At 47.3% G+C, this 17,762-nt stretch overlaps 1 protein-coding gene across 1 annotated transcript; it reads right to left on the bottom strand.

Annotated features, from left to right (window-relative positions):
- Positions 1-7,848: 7,848 nt before the first annotated feature.
- LOC119321007 (trihelix transcription factor GTL1-like) lies at positions 7,849-10,361 on the bottom strand. Its single transcript, XM_037594872.1, has 4 exons — positions 10,241-10,361; positions 8,762-9,766; positions 8,181-8,228; positions 7,849-8,075 (listed from the first exon to the last, which is right to left on the bottom strand). Exons 1-4 carry the CDS (start codon positions 10,359-10,361, stop codon positions 7,849-7,851), a joined length of 1,401 nt encoding a protein of 466 aa, XP_037450769.1.
- Positions 10,362-17,762: the final 7,401 nt, after the last annotated feature.

Genomic DNA, 17,762 nt, shown 5'->3' with positions numbered 1-17,762 from the left:
GACGGGGACGACGGGGACGGGGACGGCCGGGGCGGCGACGTCGACGGGGGCGGCGACGAGGGGCGGGGACGGCCGGGGTCGGCGACGAGGGGCGGGGGCGGCAACGATCGGGGCAGGACGGCGCGACGGAGGGAGGAAGAACAAAGTGGGAAACTGAATTTTTTTCAAGTGTTGTATATATAGGATGGACCTTTAGTACCGGTTGGAGCCACCAACCGGTACTAAAGGTCTGTTTTGGCCAGGCCAAGCGGCGGGAAGCGCACCCCCTTTAGTACTGGGTGGTGGCTCCAACCGGTACTAAAGGCCCCCCTTTAGTACCGGTTTGTGCCACCACCCGGTACTAAAGGTGGTGCGCTGGCGCAGTGCGGTGCGGCAAGTTTAGTCCCACCTCGCTAGTCGAAGGGCTACCGCACTGGTTTATAAGCCCCAGTGCGGTAGCTCTCTCGAGCTCCTCTCCTAAGCAGGCCTACTGGGCCTACCAATTCATTGCTGCCATGTGGGCCTACTGGGCCTTTGCGGGCCTACATCCGGGCCCAACAAAAGGTTGAGTTTCTAGTCGTATGCAGGCCGCTTTGGCCCAGTAGGCGGGCTTTTTTATTTTCTTAATTTTTTTTGTTTTTTTATTTGTTTTATTTATTTTTGAGTTGTTTTTTGCTGTATTTAGAGTTTCTTTGTGAATATTTTTGCTTTAGGTATAAAAATTTACAAACTTTGATCTTTTAGTGCCGGTAGTTTTCAAATTTGAATAGTTTAAATTTTGAATTATTTGAAATTTGTGTGAATCACTAGTTTGTGAATAACTTAACTTTGGAAAAAGATTTTTTAGTGATTCTTTTTTCTTATGTTTAATATTAGTGTGTTTTATCATTATATTCAATTTGGTAATGCTTAGGTTATTTAAAAAAATGAAATGCCTTTGTGACATTTCAGTTTTCGTCGGAAACCCTGATACTTCGAAAAAGATTGTCCATTTTGTACACGAAGTGTATCCAGTTTTTGCCGTAACCCTCTCTACTTTTTTGCACATGCTATTTGTATGAAATTATGATACCATGCCAACTTTCAACCTTTTCTAGTCCATTTCAAATGCTTTTCAATTTCAGGGTCATTTAGCTGGAAAAAATCAATAAATGAATGAAAAAGAATTTGTTTGCACATAAAATTTCTTCGCGTTTCAAATGCCAAAACACATAATTAACTACCCTAACTATTGCAGACATTCCCTCCTGGGTGTGAAACACAGAAGAAAGTGATGATAGTGAAGCCGATCACATCCCAGATATTTGGGTGTGAAACTTTTTCTTCTCGTGTGTCCCTTTGCGCCGTAGCCAGGGAAAATCTTCATCATTTAACTGGATGCTCGGGTCAATATTCACTGTGAATGAAGCAATTTCATCAAACTTTTCATAATCTTCTGACATGTCTGTCTTGTCATCCACTCCCACGATGTTTCTTTTTTCTGAAAGAACTATATGACGCTTTGGCTCGTCGTATGATCCATTCGCTTCCTTATCTTTTCTTTTTCTCGGCCTGGTAGACATGTCTTTAACATAAAAAACCTGCGCCACATCATTGGCTAGGACGAATGGTTCATCTGCATACGCAAGATTGTTGAGATCCACTGTTGTCATTCCGTACTGCGGGTCTTCCATTACCCCGCCTCGTGTCATATTGACCCATTTGCACCGAAACAAAGGGACCTTCAAATCACCTGATCCATAGTTAAGTTCCCATATGTCCTCTATGTAACCATAATATGTTTCCTTTCCCGTGTTGGTTGTTGCATCAAAGCGGACACCACTGTTTTGGTTGGTGCTCTTCTTATCTTGTGCGATCGTGTAAAATGTATTCCCATTTATCTGGTACCCTTTGAAAGTCATTATATTCGAAGATGGTAACTGGGACAGCGAGTACAGGTCATTTTGAATATCGCCATCATTCAGGGCACGTTTCTACAACCAATCAGCGAAAGTCCTCGTTTATTCGCGTGTAATCCAGTCGTCAGACTTCTCCGGGTGTTTGGACTGTAGAAAATTCTTGTGTTCCTCCATATACGGAGCCACCAAGGGGGAATTCTGTAGAACTGTGTAGTGTGCTTCAGTGAGAGAATGCCCATCCATACATATTATTTGATGCCCTCCTAGCGTGCCTTTTCCTTCCAGTCTGCCCTTATGCCGCGATTCAGGAACACCAATCGGGCTTAAGGTCAGGAATAAAGTCAATACAAAACTCAATGACCTCCTCATTTTCATGGCCCTTCGAGATGCTTCCTTCTGGCCTAGCACGGTTATGAACATATTTCTTCAAGACTCCCATGAACCTTTCAAAGGGGAACATATTGTGTAGAAATACAGGACCCAAAACGTTAATCTCTTCGCAAAGGTGAACTAGGACGTGCGTCATGATGTTGAAGAAGGATGGTGGGAACACCAACTCGAAACTGACAAGATATTGTACCAAATCATTCTGTAACCTTGGTATGATTTATGGATCGATTACCTTCTGAGATATTGCATTGAGGAATGCACATAGCTTCACAATGGCCAATCGAACGTTTTCCGGTAGAAGCCCCCTCAGTGCAACCGGAAGGAGTTGCATCATAATCACGTGGCAGTCATGAGACTTTACGTTCTGGAACTTTTTCTCTGCCATATTTATTATTCCCTTTATATTCGATGAGAAGCCAGACGGTACCTTCATGCTGAGCAGACATTCGAAGAAGATTTCCTTCTCTTCTTTGGTAAGAGCGTAGCTGGCCTGACCCTCATGTATGTCGTCTTTTCCGTGCATACGTTGCTGGTCCTCCCGTTCCTCTGGTGTATCTTTTGTCTTCCCATACACACCCAAAAAGCCAAGCAAGGTCACGCAAAGATTCTTCGTCACGTGCATCACGTCGATTACGGAGCGGACCTCTAGGTCTTTCCAATATGGCAGGTCCCAAAATATAGATTTCTTCTTCCACATGGGTGCGCGTCCGTCAGCGTCCTTCGGAACAGGTTGTCCGCCAGGACCCTTTACAAAGATTACCTTCAAATCCTTGACCATATCATGTACATCAGCACCAGTACGGTGGCGAGGCTTCGTCCGGTGATCCGCCTCACCTTTGAAATGCTTGCCTTTCTTTCTTATGGGATGCCTGCTCGGAAGAAATCGACGATGTCCCAGGTACACATTCTTCTTACAACTATTCAAATATATACTGTCGGTATCATCCAAACAGTGCGTGCATCCGCGGTATCCCTTGTTTGTCTGTCCTGAAAAGTTACTGAGAGCAGGTCAATCATTGATGGTCACGAACAGCAACGCCTTTAGGTCAAATTCTTCCCCCATGTGCTCATCCCACGCACGTACACCTGTTCCATTCCACAGTTGTAAGAGTTCTTCAACTAATGGCCTTAGGTACACATCAATGTCGTTACCGGGTTGCTTAGGGCCTTGGATGAGCACTGGCATCATAATGAACTTCCGCTTCATGCACAACCAAGGAGGAAGGTTATACAAACATAGAGTCACAGGCCACGTGCTATGGTTGCTGCTCTGCTCCCCAAAAGGATTAATGCCATCTGCGCTTAGACCAAACCATACGTTCCTTGGGTCACCTGCAAACTCCTCCCAGTACCTTCTCTCGATTTTTCTCCACTGCGAACCGTCAGCGGGTGCTCTCAACTTTCCGTCTTTCTTACGGTCTTCTGCGTGCCACCGCATCGCCTTCGCATGCTCTTTGTTTTGGAACAAACATTTCAACCGTGGTATTATAGGAGCATACCACATCACCTTGGCAGGAATCTTCTTTCTGGGGCGCTCACCCTCGACATCACCAGGGTCATCGCGGATGATCTTATAACGCAATGCACCGCATACCGGGCAAGCATTCAAATCCTCGTACTCACCGCGGTATAGGATGCAGTCATTAGGGCATGCATGTATCTTTTGCACCTCTAACCCTAGAGGGTAGACAACCTTCTTTGCTTCATACGTACTCTTGGGCAATTCGTTGTCCTTTGGAAGCATATTCTTTATCATTACCAGCAACTTTCCAAATCCCTTGTCAGATACACCATTCTCTGCCTTCCATTGCAGCAATTCAAGTGTGGTGCCCAACTTTTTTTTGTCAGCTTCGCAATTCGGGTACAACAATTTCTTGTGATCCTCTAACATGCGCTGCAACTTCGTCCTCTCCAGATCACTTGCGCAGTTTCTCTTTGCATCGGCAATGGCCCGACCTAGATCATCAGCGGGCTCATCTGACGCCTCTTCTTCAGCTTCTTTCTGCATTGCCGGCTCAGCTTCTTCCCCCATTGTTGTATCATCATATTCAGGGAACCCATGGCCAGGATAGCCGTCGCCGTCCTCTTCTTCTTCATTGTCTTCCATCATAACCCCTATTTCTCCGTGCTTGATCCAAACATTATAGTGGGGCATGAAACCGGACTCAAATAGGTGGACGTGAATGGTTCTTGACGTAGAATAACTGTGACCATTCTTACAGCCAGCACATGAACAAGGCATAAAACCATCCGCCCGCTTGTTTGCCTCAGCGGCAAGCAGAAAAGTATGCACGCCATTAATGAATTCTGGAGAGCATCTGTCATCATACATCCATTGTCGTCTCATCTTCATTACACAACACCGAATAGACCAAATTAATACAAGTTCATACATAAAGTTCATATACAACACTTAATTAAATGCAACATACAAATAACTCTCTAGCTAAAGAATTTAAATGCAACAACAAACGCGATGAAGATCGCAATTAAGGTAACAATTGATCCAACAGCATAATGATACCAAGCCACACTATCAATGGCATATTTTCTAATCTTTCTAATCTTCAACCTCATTTTCTCCATCTTGATCTTGTGATCATCGACGACATCGGCAACATGCAACTCCAATTCCATCTTCTCCCCCTCAATTCTTTTCAATTTTTCTTTCAAATACTCGTTTTCTCTTTCAACTAAATTTAACCTCTCGACAATAGGGTCGGTTGGAATTTTCGGTTCACATACCTCCTAGATAAAAATATCTATGTCAACTTGATGGGCATAATTTGTCATAAACACGAAATGCAACAACTAGTTTTAAAAGAGAATATACCACATCCGAATCATAACAAGGACGAGGGCCGACGGGGACGGATATCAAAACCATGGCACTATGTATAACAAACAATGTACGGGTAAGATAATTAATTATACGAGTAACTATATATCCAAATCACATAAACATCAATTTGGTAATGTAAAACATTCATGAACAAGAGCCTCACCAGAAGGTGGTGCCGGCGATGGGACGGTGCGGGCGATCGACGGTGGTTACGACGGAGATTTAGAAGGCACTAAGTAAACCACACCTACATATGCAAACTAAGTGTTATTTTTGTGCTCAAATTGCATATAAATCAAATAGTAGCAAATATAATTATTCCTCCCAAATTAATCACTATACAAAGCATTGCAAGAGCTAATCTAGCAATGAGAGTTGAAAGGACAAAGTTGCTAACCTTTGTGATCATTTGAATGGATGGGGGCCTTCAAATCTTGACAAATTTTGGGCAAAATTTGTGAGGAGCTCGAGGAAAGAGGGGGAAGAACAGAGGAAGTGAGGGGAAAGGGAAAGAACAGAGTGGCTCGGGGGGGACGAAGGGTTTATGTACGTCGACCTTTAATACCGGTTCGTGCCACGAACCGGTACTAAAGGTGCTGGACGGGCCCCAGACTGACAACACCCTGCCACCATCCTCTTTAGTACCGGTTCGTGGCACGAACCGGTACTATAGGTTCGCCACGAACCGGTACTAATGAGAACGGCCGGCTAGCCGTTAGAACCGGCACTAATGGACACATTAGTACCGGCTCAAAACCAAACTGGCACTAATGTGTCTCATATTAGGTCCTTTTTCTACTAGTGAAATAAAGTAATAAGGTAACTAAACAGGGCTGATTGTGATTACAAACAAAACACGTGTTGAACCATATGAAACGGGATGGCACATACGTGCATGCGAGCAGATAAACCCAATGTGCCCAAATTTGTACGCACATATTGTCAGCTGAGAGCAAATCAACTTAAACAGGCTAAAAAGGAAAGCAAATCGAGTTACACAAAGTTATGGTCAGTCGACTGACCCAAGTTTTGTTTCCAGTCAACTTACCAATAGCCGGTCCCATATAATGGTTACCACGAAATGGGCTGATGGTACAGCGGTTCTGCTGGCACGGTAGCTAAGCAAGAGTTACATGTGTGCATGCTACGGTAGTGCCCGCATTGCGCGGCGGAGAAGCACCCGAGTCTTTTCCACTTCCAATCGGACCAGGCCTAGCGAAGAGCTCAACACACTATTTTCTCTCTCGAGAAACGAAAACGCAAGTAGATCGATCTCACATTGTGTGAATGTGTGTGTGTGTGGGTGTGGGGGTGTGTGAGAGAGAGAGAGAGGGAGAGAGAGAGAGAGAGATGGATCAGAGAAAACGATGACGCACCATGCGCAGAGCGTTCCATGACACTTTGCACACACCGTTCACATGCGCAGAGCGTTCCTTCCATGGATGACCGCAGGTGAGCAGCGGTGCAGGGGCAGCGAGCAGAGCAGAGCAGACAGGCCGGGGCAGGTGAGCGCGCGCCCCATGTCATCCTGTCACCGGCCGGCTCGTCCAAAGCACACACAAGAACCAATCCGTGCCCCCCTCCCTGATCCACCGTATCACCAAAGTCTGAAAGCCTGCAGCAGCCAGCCTGCCTGCTTTCCTTCGTCTCTCCAAGGCCCATCTCATCTGGCTGCTTGCATTGCAGGGATAATACTATTGGCAGCGGTCTAGCATCATGCACTAGCTCTCATTTAAAATTCTACGTACGTACAATCGTTACATCCATGAAATAACGTGGAACGTGCAGGAAGGAGCTAGACGTTGGTACGTATACGAAACGCTGCAAGGCCGTGACAGACGTGGTTGCTCGGCCGGCCGTCTGCTGCGACCACAGACATAGAAGGCCCATGCCGGCCGTCTGCTGCCACCACGGTCAGAACAGAGAGGGGCCGGTTTTGCTTCACAAGCACCTGCATTACGATCCGATATGCACGTACGTAGTACACCATGCAAGTTGCAGAAGCACCTGCATTACGAAAAGCAGTACCCGATCCTGCAATGCCAGACTGCCTGGGCCACATACATCAACAGAACAAGGCGACAATGCTTCTTTCTCCGGCAACGGACGAGACCAGTTCCGTTCAACTGTGCAGCAAGAAACACTTTTGCCTACGCCCTTTAATAAAGAAAGTAAGTACTACTGTAAAAGACTAAAACCAAATCAAACGCATGCACAGCAGGACCGCAGGGGTTCTAGCTACACACGGGGCTGCATGCATGCATGCATGCATATGCCATGCTAGCTGGTACTGCGTGCCGGTGCCGGTGCAGGGCTTCCTGGTTCCAAATCAAACAAGACACCATTTTGATGCATGGGGAGGAAGAACACAAAGACGAGACGAGCCAACCAACAGCCCGTACGTCACCTCCGTGGAACAGAGCTGGCAGTGAGTGCTACCATGGAATTTGCATACTGAAAAATGCTAGACTTGTGGAACTCCCATTACCATTAATTAATCGCCTTTGTTCTGTTGTTTGTTTGCTTGTACTACAACCGGCCGTCTTAAAAATGGCATACAAGTTTTTTTTCATTTTAACCTTGAACATAAAACATCGTCTTCCCGTGGTCTTAGCAACAACCTAAGTTTGTTTTGACCTTAATCTTGAACATAAAAATTCGTAGTAGAAATTTGACAGGTTGCAGCGCGCCTTCCATGCTCCCACCGCTCGCCGTTCCATGCAAAAGAACCACAGTTTTCTACGACTGCTGCAAGGTGTGATCTGCAAACTTGGGGGAAGCACTGCTCCATGGCGGCGGGAACCAGGGCGAGTGCTGATGAGCCAGCGGAAGTCGGGGTCGATCCGCTTCTTCCTGCATCGTTTCCTTGTGCTGTGCCTGTGGTGGTTGCGGCGGTGGCTGCCATTGGAGCGGCGCGGCTGGGATGGGCTGCGGCTGGGGCGGCGGCGTGGCTCGCCGCGGCGGTGCCTGCCATTGGAGCGGCGCAGCTGGGATGGGCGGCGGCTGCTGCTGCGTCGGCGGCGGCTGTCATTGGAGCGGCGCAGCTGGGATGGGCGGCGGCGTGGCCCGCCGCGGCGGCAGCTTCTGTCGAGGTTGCGGCGGTGGCTGGCGTTGGAGCGCCGCGGCTGGGATGGGCTGCGGTGTGGCCTGACGCGGCGGCGGGGTCTGGAACTGCGTCGGCGTGGGCGGAATGTAGATTCTGTGAGCTTATGCACCCGGGCCTCACTATCCTAACACTCCAATGTTACTTTGAGATCTGTGCTACACAACTACCTTATTACATGGAATTTTCTCTTTTTTGTTCCTCTCATATAAAACATGTCTTGAACTTCAAACTTTGCAGTACAACATAACTTTGTAACTAGAATGTGAGATAAAACTTTCAGATTTTTTTGTCCGACATAAATATGAAAAATAAGATTTTTTAATCAAAAAAATCTCATTTTGTATATTTATATTGGACCAAAAAATCTGTAAGTTTTATCCCACATTCTACATAGAAAGCTTTGTTGTGCTGCAAAGTTGAAAGTACAAATACATGTTCTATATGAGAGAAACAAAAAAGAGAAAATTATTTGCACGAATCTTGATGCAGAAATGAGTGGTTGGATAAGGAGTACCCGGGTGCATAGGCTCTAAAACATGTTTTCGGGCGTGGGCGTAGGGAAGACGACGGGCGGGACTTGCGCGCCATGCCCGCCGACGCGCTGGATGAAGGCGATGATGGAGGCGTGGCGTGCGGCCGCCGCGGCGCGATCGTGCGCGCGCTGCTCCTGCTCGCGCTTGAGCCGGGCCACCTCCTGCCGGCGCCAGGCCTCCTCCCGCGCCGCGCGCTCCGCCTCCCTCTTCTCCATGGTCGCCAGGAACCGCTGCTGCATCTCCTCTTGCCACCCGACGACCTGCTTCATCAGCCTCTCCACGAAAGCCATCATCTTCTCCCTGCCGCCGCCCCGCTTGCGCTTGCGGTTGCCGAGGCCATCCGGGCAGTCGCCGGTCGCCGCCGCCATCTCGCCATCCCCGGACCCGTCGTCGTCCGACTCAGACTCGGACATGAACGGGAAGCTCAGGTTTTGCAGACAGACGGGAGGTGGCTGGGGGAGCTCCGCCGCCGCCGCAGGCGCCGCCCAGGAAACAGGAGCCGGCATGATGGGGAACCTCGGTGGCGGCGGCGGCGGCGGCATTGTGCTCATCGGTCGCGGCGCCGAGAAGGCGTGCAGCGGCGGGGGGCCGCGGCCGCCAAGGACCATCAGCAGCTGCTCCTGGTGCTTCTGTAGCCACGCGCGGGCGGTGGCGGCGTGCAGCGCGTCGAGCGCCTGGGAGAAGGGGTAGCTCCTGCCGTCCTGCCTGCCGGCCCGGCTCTTCTCGGCGCGCTTGTAGGACCTGTTCATGCCCCCAAGCTTCTCCCTGCACTTCTTGGCGCTCCTCCTCTCGTAGCCAAGCTCCGCAAGCTTGCTGGCGACCTCTTCCCAGATCCAGAGGGGAGCCCTGCCCCTGACTGCGGCGTCGCGGAAGGCGGCGGCCATCTCCGACCGGATCCTGATGAGGGCCAGCGTCTCCTCCCGCGCCCACTGGATGCGGCCAGACCACGGACCGCCGCCGCTTATGCCGCCGGAGTCGCCGAGCATGTCGTCGGCGGGGAGGCTGCTGGCGTCGGCGGCTCAGCGGCACCAGGTCCGGAGAGGAGACGACGACGCTGGCTGGGGACGGGAGGGGAATAGGGGATGCACGGGAGGGGCGGTGAAAAAGATGCGAGCGTGGGGAGGAAGGCAAAGTTAAAAGAGAGAGAGAAAGTAACAGGATGCCCCTGCAAAAGTCTCTGCCCTACGACTCTTCCATTTTTGAATTTGATCTTGGTCTCCCAACGAGCAACGAAAAGTACTACTCCCTCTGTTCACAGATAATACCTCTGTCGCTAAAACGTATGATATTTAGAAATACATGGTGTATAAATTGTTTTGAATACTTTAATATTAACCACGTACGAACTGAACAAACACACTAAACATGTCTATATATGTCCGGCTCATCAAAAAGTTCGAACATCTTATACTCCCTCCGGTTCTTTTTTTCTCTGCATATAAGGAGAAGCCCGGATACCAAGGAGGGACTGCATGCATCTTTTTTGGACTACATTGCCCCTGTACATGCATCGGAGAGATGCGGTAGTTTAATTGCTCCATGCAACCAGTCAATAGCTGCATGCGGGTGATTGGGAGGCTCCTGTGGTACCCTTTTCTCTTCCCCACACGCATGGCTTGGGCCCATCTGCATGCCGCGCTGGATTGGCTGGAGTCCTGCTGCAACCGCGCATGCGTCCGTTAATTACTGAGGCAGATGCAGGGCATCAAGGGAAAGTAGCACAACAAAGAGCTTATGCGCAGACTAAACAGGAAAAAACGGAAAAAAGTTATACGCGGACAAAAGAGGAACGGAGGGAGTATTTGTGAACGGACGGAGCCCCGACAAAAAAATATGAACGAAGGAAGTAGAATGGATAGACAAACGCACACACACAAACCAAAGCAGGCCCCGTCGCCTCCCCCGATGGCGACTCGGGCGCAAACCCTAGCTGCCACACACGATGACCTTGCTACCGCGACCATGTCGGGGGTCCTCCGGTTGTCTCCTGCGCAGACGGGGGAGTTTTGGAACCTGTCGGCGGCCCATGGGCTTCTATATGGTGAGAACTGTCTTCGCCATGTGGAGGGCGTGCTGGTCGGATCCGGTGTCAAGCGCCCGTAACTTCGGCATAATTCATTGTTGACCCGGTGTGGGTGCCTTATTTCAGATATGGACAACTTGGTGGTTGTGATCCACATCCGGTCCACCTGGTGGTGGTGGTTGCAGACTTTGCTGCAGCAACCTCCTATTGCCCCACGACGGCGGTGGTCACCTGATGGTCTTCGATGGGAGGGGTCAACCACTAGTAGAAAACAGGCCTTTCGTCTGGAGCATTAGTCCTGGTCTGGTTTTGGCCCGAGACTAATGGTACCAGTAGTCCCGGTTCCAACGACTAGGATTTAGTCCCGGTTCATTTGTGACCTCTATTCTCGGTTGGTGTTACCAACCGGGACTAAAGGGTGGTGGCAGGCTGACGTCAGGCTGGGGCTCCTGCGAGCCTCTTTAGTCCCGATTGGTATCACCCACCGGGACTAGAGGTTGACCTTTAGTCCCGGTTTGTGTCACAAACCGGGACTAAAGATATCACTCTATATAGTGCTTCGTCCAGCCCGAGCCCAAGCTCTCCTTTCTCTGTTTTCTCCTTTCTCTCCCCTGTTCTCTTCCCCTTGCTCGAGCTCATCCTAAATTTTTGCCAAGATTTGAGCCACCCCATCTATCCAAGTGTTCACAAAGGTTAGCAACTTTGTCCTTTCATCTCTCATTGCTAGATGGAATGCTCTAAAAGTATAGTGATTTGTGGGTTTTAGTTTGGGAGTAATTATGCGGGAGTTTATTTGATTTATATGCAATTTGAGCTCAAATTAACTTCTTTGTTTCATATGTGTAGGTGTGGTTTACTTAGTGCCTTATTTCAGATATGGACAACTTGGTGGTTGTGATCCACATCCGGTCGACCTGGTGGTGGTTGCACACTTTGCTGCAGCAACCTCCTATTGCCCCACGACGGCGGTGGCCACCGGATGGTCTTTGTGTTGGAAATATGCCCTAGAGGCAATAATAAATTAGTTATTATTATATTTCCTTGTTCATGATAATCGTTTATTATCCATGCTATAATTGTATTGATAGGAAACTCAGATACATGTGTGGGTACATAGACAACACCATGTCCCTAGTAAGCCTCTAGTTGACTAGCTCGTTGATCAATAGTTGGTTACAGTTTCCTAACCATGGACATTGGATGTCATTGATAACGGGATCACATCATTAGGAGAATGATGTGATGGACAAGACCCAATCCTAAGCCTAGCACAAAGATCGTGTAGTTCGTATGCTAAAGCTTTTCTAATGTCAAGTATCATTTCCTTAGACCATGAGATTGTGCAACTCCCGGATACCGTAGGAATGCTTTGGGTGTACCAAACGTCACAACATAACTGGGTGGCTATAAAGGTGCACTACAGGTATCTCCGAAAGTGTCTGTTGGGTTGGCACGAATCGAGACTGGGATTTGTCACTCCGTGTAAACGGAGAGGTATCTCTGGGCCCACTCGGTAGGACATCATCATAATGTGCACAATGTGACCAAGGGGTTGATCACGGGATGATGTGTTACGTAACGAGTAAAGAGACTTGCCGGTAACGAGATTGAACAAGGTATCGGTATACCGACGATCGAATCTCGGGCAAGTATAATACCGCTAGACAAAGGGAATTGTATACGGGATCGATTGAGTCCTTGACATCGTGGTTCATCCGATGAGATCATCGTGGAACATGTGGGAGCCAACATGGGTATCCAGATCCCGCTGTTGGTTATTGACCGGAGAACGTCTCGGTCATGTCTGTATGGTTCCCGAACCCGTAGGGTCTACACACTTAAGGTTCGATGACGCTAGGGTTATAAAGGAAGTTTGTATGTGGTTACCGAATGTTGTTCGGAGTCCCGGATGAGATCTCGGACGTCACGAGGAGTTCCGGAATGGTCCGGAGGTAAAGATTTATATATGGAAAGTTGTTGTTCGGGTTCCGGAAAAGTTCGGGTTTTTTCGGTATTGTACCGGGAAGCTTCCAGAAGGTTCCGGAGGATTCCGGAGGGGTCCGGAGGTCCGGAAATTGTTCCACCACGTCCAATACAGTAGCATGGGCTGTAGGGGGGCGCCCTAGCCTTAATGGGCCAGGGGCACCAGCCCCCCCAAGGCCCATGCGCATGGGAAAGGGAAAACCCTAAAGGGGGAGGCCTCCACTTGACTTGGGAGGCACTCCTCCCCCCTTGGCCGCCCCCCCTAGATGGGATCTAGGGCTGGCCGCACCCCTTGGGGTGGGAAACCCTAAAGGGGGCGCAGCCCCTTCCCCCCTATATATACTTGAGGTTTTGGGGCTGCCAACACATGAGTTTCTCCCTCTATTGGTGCAGCCCTGCCTCTCCTCCTCCTCCTCTCCCGTGGTGCTTGGCGAAGCCCTGCTGGATTGTCACGCTCCTCCACCACCACCACGCCGTTGTGTTGCTGCTGGATGGAGTCTTCCTCAACCTCTCCCTCTCTCCTTGCTGGATCAAGGCGTGGGAGACGTCACCGGGCTGTACGTGTGTTGAACGCGGAGGTGCCGTCCGTTCGGCACTAGGATCTCCGGTGATTTGGATCACGACGAGTACGACTTCTTCAACCCCGTTCTCATGAACGCTTCCGCTTAACGATCTACAAGGGTATGTAGATGCACTCTCCTTCCCTCGTTGCTAGTTTCTCCATAGATAGATCTTGGTGACACGTAGGAAAATTTTGAATTTCTGCTACGTTCCCCTACAGTGGTATCAGAGCTAGGTCTATTGCGTAGATTCTTTGCACGAGTAGAACACAAAGTAGTTGTGGGCATTGATTTTGTTCAATATGCTTACCGTTACTAGTCCAATCTTGTTTCGACGGTATTGTGGGATGAAGCGGCCCGGACCGGCCTTACACGTACTCTTACGTGAGACAGGTTCCACCGACTGACATGCACTTGGTGCATAAGGTGGCTAGCGGGTGCCAGTCTCTCCCACTTTAGTCGGAACGGATTCGATGAAAAGGGTCCTTATGAAGGGTAAATAGCAATTGGCATATCACATTGTGATTTTGCGTAGGTAAGAAACGTTCTTGCTAGAAACCCATAGCAGCCACGTAAAACATGCAAACAACAATTAGAGGACGTCTAACTTGTTTTTGCAGGGTATGCTATGTGATGTGATATGGCCAAGAAGAATGTGATGAATGATATGTGATGTATGAGATTGATCATGTTCTTGTAATAGGATTCACGACTTGCATGTCGATGAGTATGACAACCGGCAGGAGCCCTAGGAGTTGTCTTAAATTTATTGTATGACCTGCGTGTCATTAAACAACGCCATGTAATTACTTTAATTTATTGCTAACCGGTAGCCATAGTAGTAGAAGTAATAGTTGGCGAAACAACTTCATGAAGACACGATGATGGAGATCATGATGATGGAGATCATGGTGTCATGCCGGTGACGATGATGATCATGGAGCCCCGAAGATGGAGATCAATGGAGCTATATGATATTGGCCATATCATGTCACTACTATATAATTGCATGTGATGTTTATTATGTTTATGCATCTTGTTTACTTAGAACAACGGTAGTAAATAAGATGATCCCTTACACCAATTTCAAGAAGTGTTCTCCCCTAACTGTGCACCGTTGCTAAAGTTCGTCGCTTCGAAGCACCACGTGATGATCGGGTGTGATAGATCCTTACGTTCACATACAACGGGTGTAAGACAGATTTACACATGCAATACACTTAGGGTTAACTTGACGAGCCTAGCATGTACATACATGGCCTCGGAACACAGAGACCGAAAGGTCGAGCATGAGTCGTAGAGTAGATACGATCAACATGAAGATGTTCACCGATGATGACTAGTCCGTCTCACGTGATGATCGGACACGGCCTAGTTGACTCGGATCATGTAATCACTTAGATGACCAGAGGGATGTCTATCTGAGTGGGAGTTCATAAGATGAACTTAATTATCCTGAACATAGTCAAAAGATCTTTGCAAATTATGTCGTAAGCTCGCACTTTAGTTCCACTTTTTAGATATATTCCTAGAGAAAATATAGTTGAAAGTTGATAGTAGCAATTATGCGGACAGTAGAAAGCTTATGTCCTTAATGCACTGCTCAGTGTGCTGAAGCCCAAACGTCGTTTGTGGATGTTGCGAACATCGGACATACACGTTTTGATAACTACGTGATAGTTTAGTTAAACGGTTTAGAGTTGAGGCACTAAAGACGTTTTCGAAACATCGCAGAACATATGAGATGTTTCAAGGGCTGAAATTGGGATTTCAGGCTCGTGCCCACGTCAGGAGGTATGAGACCTCCGACGATTTTCTTAGCCTGCAAACTAAGGGAGAAAAGCTCAATCGTTGAGCTTGTGCTCAGATTGTCTGAGTGCGACAATCACTTGAATCGAGTGGGAGTTGATCTTCCAGATGAGATAGTGATGTTTCTCCAAAGTCATTGCCACCAAGCTGCTAGAGCTTTGTGATGAACTATAACATATCAAGGATAGATATGATGATCCTTGAGGTATTCACGATGTTTGACACCACGAAAGTAGGAATCAAGAAGGAGCATCAATTGTTGATGGTTGGTGAAACCACTAGTTTCAAGAAGGGCAAGGGAACAAAGGGATACTTCATGAAACGGCAATTCAGCTGCTGCTCTAGTGAAGAAACCCAAGGTTGAACCCAAACCCGAAACTAAGTGCTTCTATGATAAGGGGAACAGTCACTAGAGCGGAATTACCCTAGATACTTGGTAGATGAGAAGGCTGGCAAGGTCGATAGAAGTATATTGGATATACATTATGTTAATGTGTACTTTACTAGTACTCCTAGTAGCACCAGGGTATTAGATATTCGGTTCGGTTGCTAAGTGTTAGTAACTCGAAATAAAAGCTACGGAATAAACGGAGACTAGCTAAAGGTGAGCTGACGATATGTGTTGGAAGTGTTTCCAAGTTTGATGTGATCAAACATCGCACGCTCCCTCTACCATCAAGATTAGTATTAAACCTGAATAATTGTCATTTGGTGTTTGCGTTGAGCATAGACATGATTGGATTATGTCTATTGCAATACGGTTATTCATTTAAGGAGAATAATGGTTACTCTATTTATTTGAATAATACCTTCAGTGGTCTTGCACCTAATAGGAATGGTTTATTGAATCTCGATCGTAGTGATACACATTTTCATGCCAAAAGATATAAGATAGTAATGATAGTACCACTTACTTGTGGCACTGCCATGTAAGTCATATTGGTATAAAACGCATGAAGAAGCTCCATGTTGATGGATCTTTGGACTCACTCGTTTTTGAAAAGTTTGAGACATGCGAACCATGTCTATTGGTGTATACGCATGAAGAAACTCCATGCAGATGGATAGTTTGGACTCACTTGATTTTGGATCACTTGAGATATGCAAATTATACCACATGGGCAAGATGACTGAAAGCCTCGTTTTCAGTAAAATGGAACAAGATAGCAACTTGTTGGAAGCAACACATTTTGATGTGTGCAGTCCAATGAGTGCTGAGGCATGCAGTGAATATCATTATGTTCTTACTTCACAGATGATTCGAGTAGATGTTGAGTATATTTACTTGATGAAACACAAGTCTGAATTATTGAATGGTTCAAGTAATTTCAGAGTGAAGTTGAAGATCATTGTGACAAGAGGATAAAATGTCTATGATATGATCATAGAGATGAGTATCTGAGTTACAAGCTTTGGCACGCAATTAAGACATTGTGGAAATTGTTTCACAATTAATACCGCCTGGAACACCATAGTGTGATGGTGTGTCCGAACATCATAGTTGCACCCTATTGGATATGGTGCATACCATGATGTCTCTTATCGAATTACCACTATCGTTCATGGGTTAGGCATTAGAGACAACCGCACTCACTTTAATAGGGCACCACGAAACTCCATTGAGACGACACCGTATGAATTATGGTTTAGAGAAACCTAAGTTGTCGTTTCTTAAAGGTTTGGGGCTGCGACGCTCATGTGAAAAAGTTTCAGGATTGATAAGCTCGAACCCAAAGCGGATAAAATGCATCTTCATAGGACACCCAAAATAGTTGGGTATACCTCCTAATTCAGATCCGAAAGCAATATGGATTGTTTCTTGAATCGGGTCCTTTCTCGAGGAAAGGTTTCTCTCGAAAGAGTTGAGTGGGAGGATGGTGGAGACTTGATATGGTTATTGAACCATCACTTCAACCAGTGTGTATCAGGGCACAGGAAGTTGTTCATGTGGCACCTACACCAATTGAAGTAGAAGCTTATGATAATGATCATGAAGTTTCGGATCAAGTCACTGCCGTACCTCGTAGGGTGACAAGGATACATACTACTTCAGAATGGTACAGTAATCCTGTCTTGAAGGTCATGTTGCTAGACAACAATGAACCTACGAGCTATGGAGAAGCGATGGTGGGCCCAAATTCCAACAAATGGTTAGAAGCCATGGAATCCGAGATAGGATCCATGTATCAGAACAAAGCATGGACTTTGGTGGACTTGCCCGATGATCGGCAAGCCATTGAGATAAATGGATCTTTAAGAAGAAGACGGACGTGGACGGTAATGTCACCGTCTATGAAGCTCGACTTGTGACAAAGAGTTTTTCACAAGTTCAAGGAGTTGACTACGATGAAATTTTCTCATCCGTAGCGATGCTTAAGTCCATCGGATTCATGTTAGCATTAGCTGCATTTATGAAATCTGGCAGATGGATGTCAAAACGAGTTTCCTTACCAGTTTTCGTAAGGAAAGGTTGTATGTAATACAATCAGAAAGGTTTTGTTGATCCTAAGGATGCTAAAAGGTATGCTAGCTCTAGCGATCCTTCCATGGACTGGAGTAAGCATCTCGGAGTTGGAATGTGCACTTTGATAAGATGATCAAAGATTTTGGGTTTATACAAAGTTTATGAGAAACTTTTA

Source organism: Triticum dicoccoides, chromosome 6B (assembly GCF_002162155.2).
Source record: "Triticum dicoccoides isolate Atlit2015 ecotype Zavitan chromosome 6B, WEW_v2.0, whole genome shotgun sequence".
In the NCBI taxonomy this organism is placed as follows: Eukaryota; Viridiplantae; Streptophyta; class Magnoliopsida; order Poales; family Poaceae; genus Triticum; species Triticum dicoccoides.
The sequence above is the reverse complement of the archived record's forward strand: the minus strand, read 5'-3'. Positions and strand labels throughout refer to the sequence as shown.

What these genes read in the sequence shown, in the direction of transcription:
- LOC119321007 (XM_037594872.1), bottom strand. Translation starts at nt 10,361, where the DNA reads ATGCGTGTGGGGAAGAGAAAAGGGTACCACAGGAGCCTCCCAATCACC. An exon ending in GATGCATGTACAGGGGCAAT is followed by an intron (nt 9,767 to 10,240) that starts GTAGTCCAAAAA and finishes GGTGCCGCTGAG; the next exon opens with CCGCCGACGCCAGCAGCCTC. An exon ending in CGTCTTCCCTACGCCCACGC is followed by an intron (nt 8,229 to 8,761) that starts CCGAAAACATGT and finishes TCCCAGCCGCGG; the next exon opens with CGCTCCAACGCCAGCCACCG.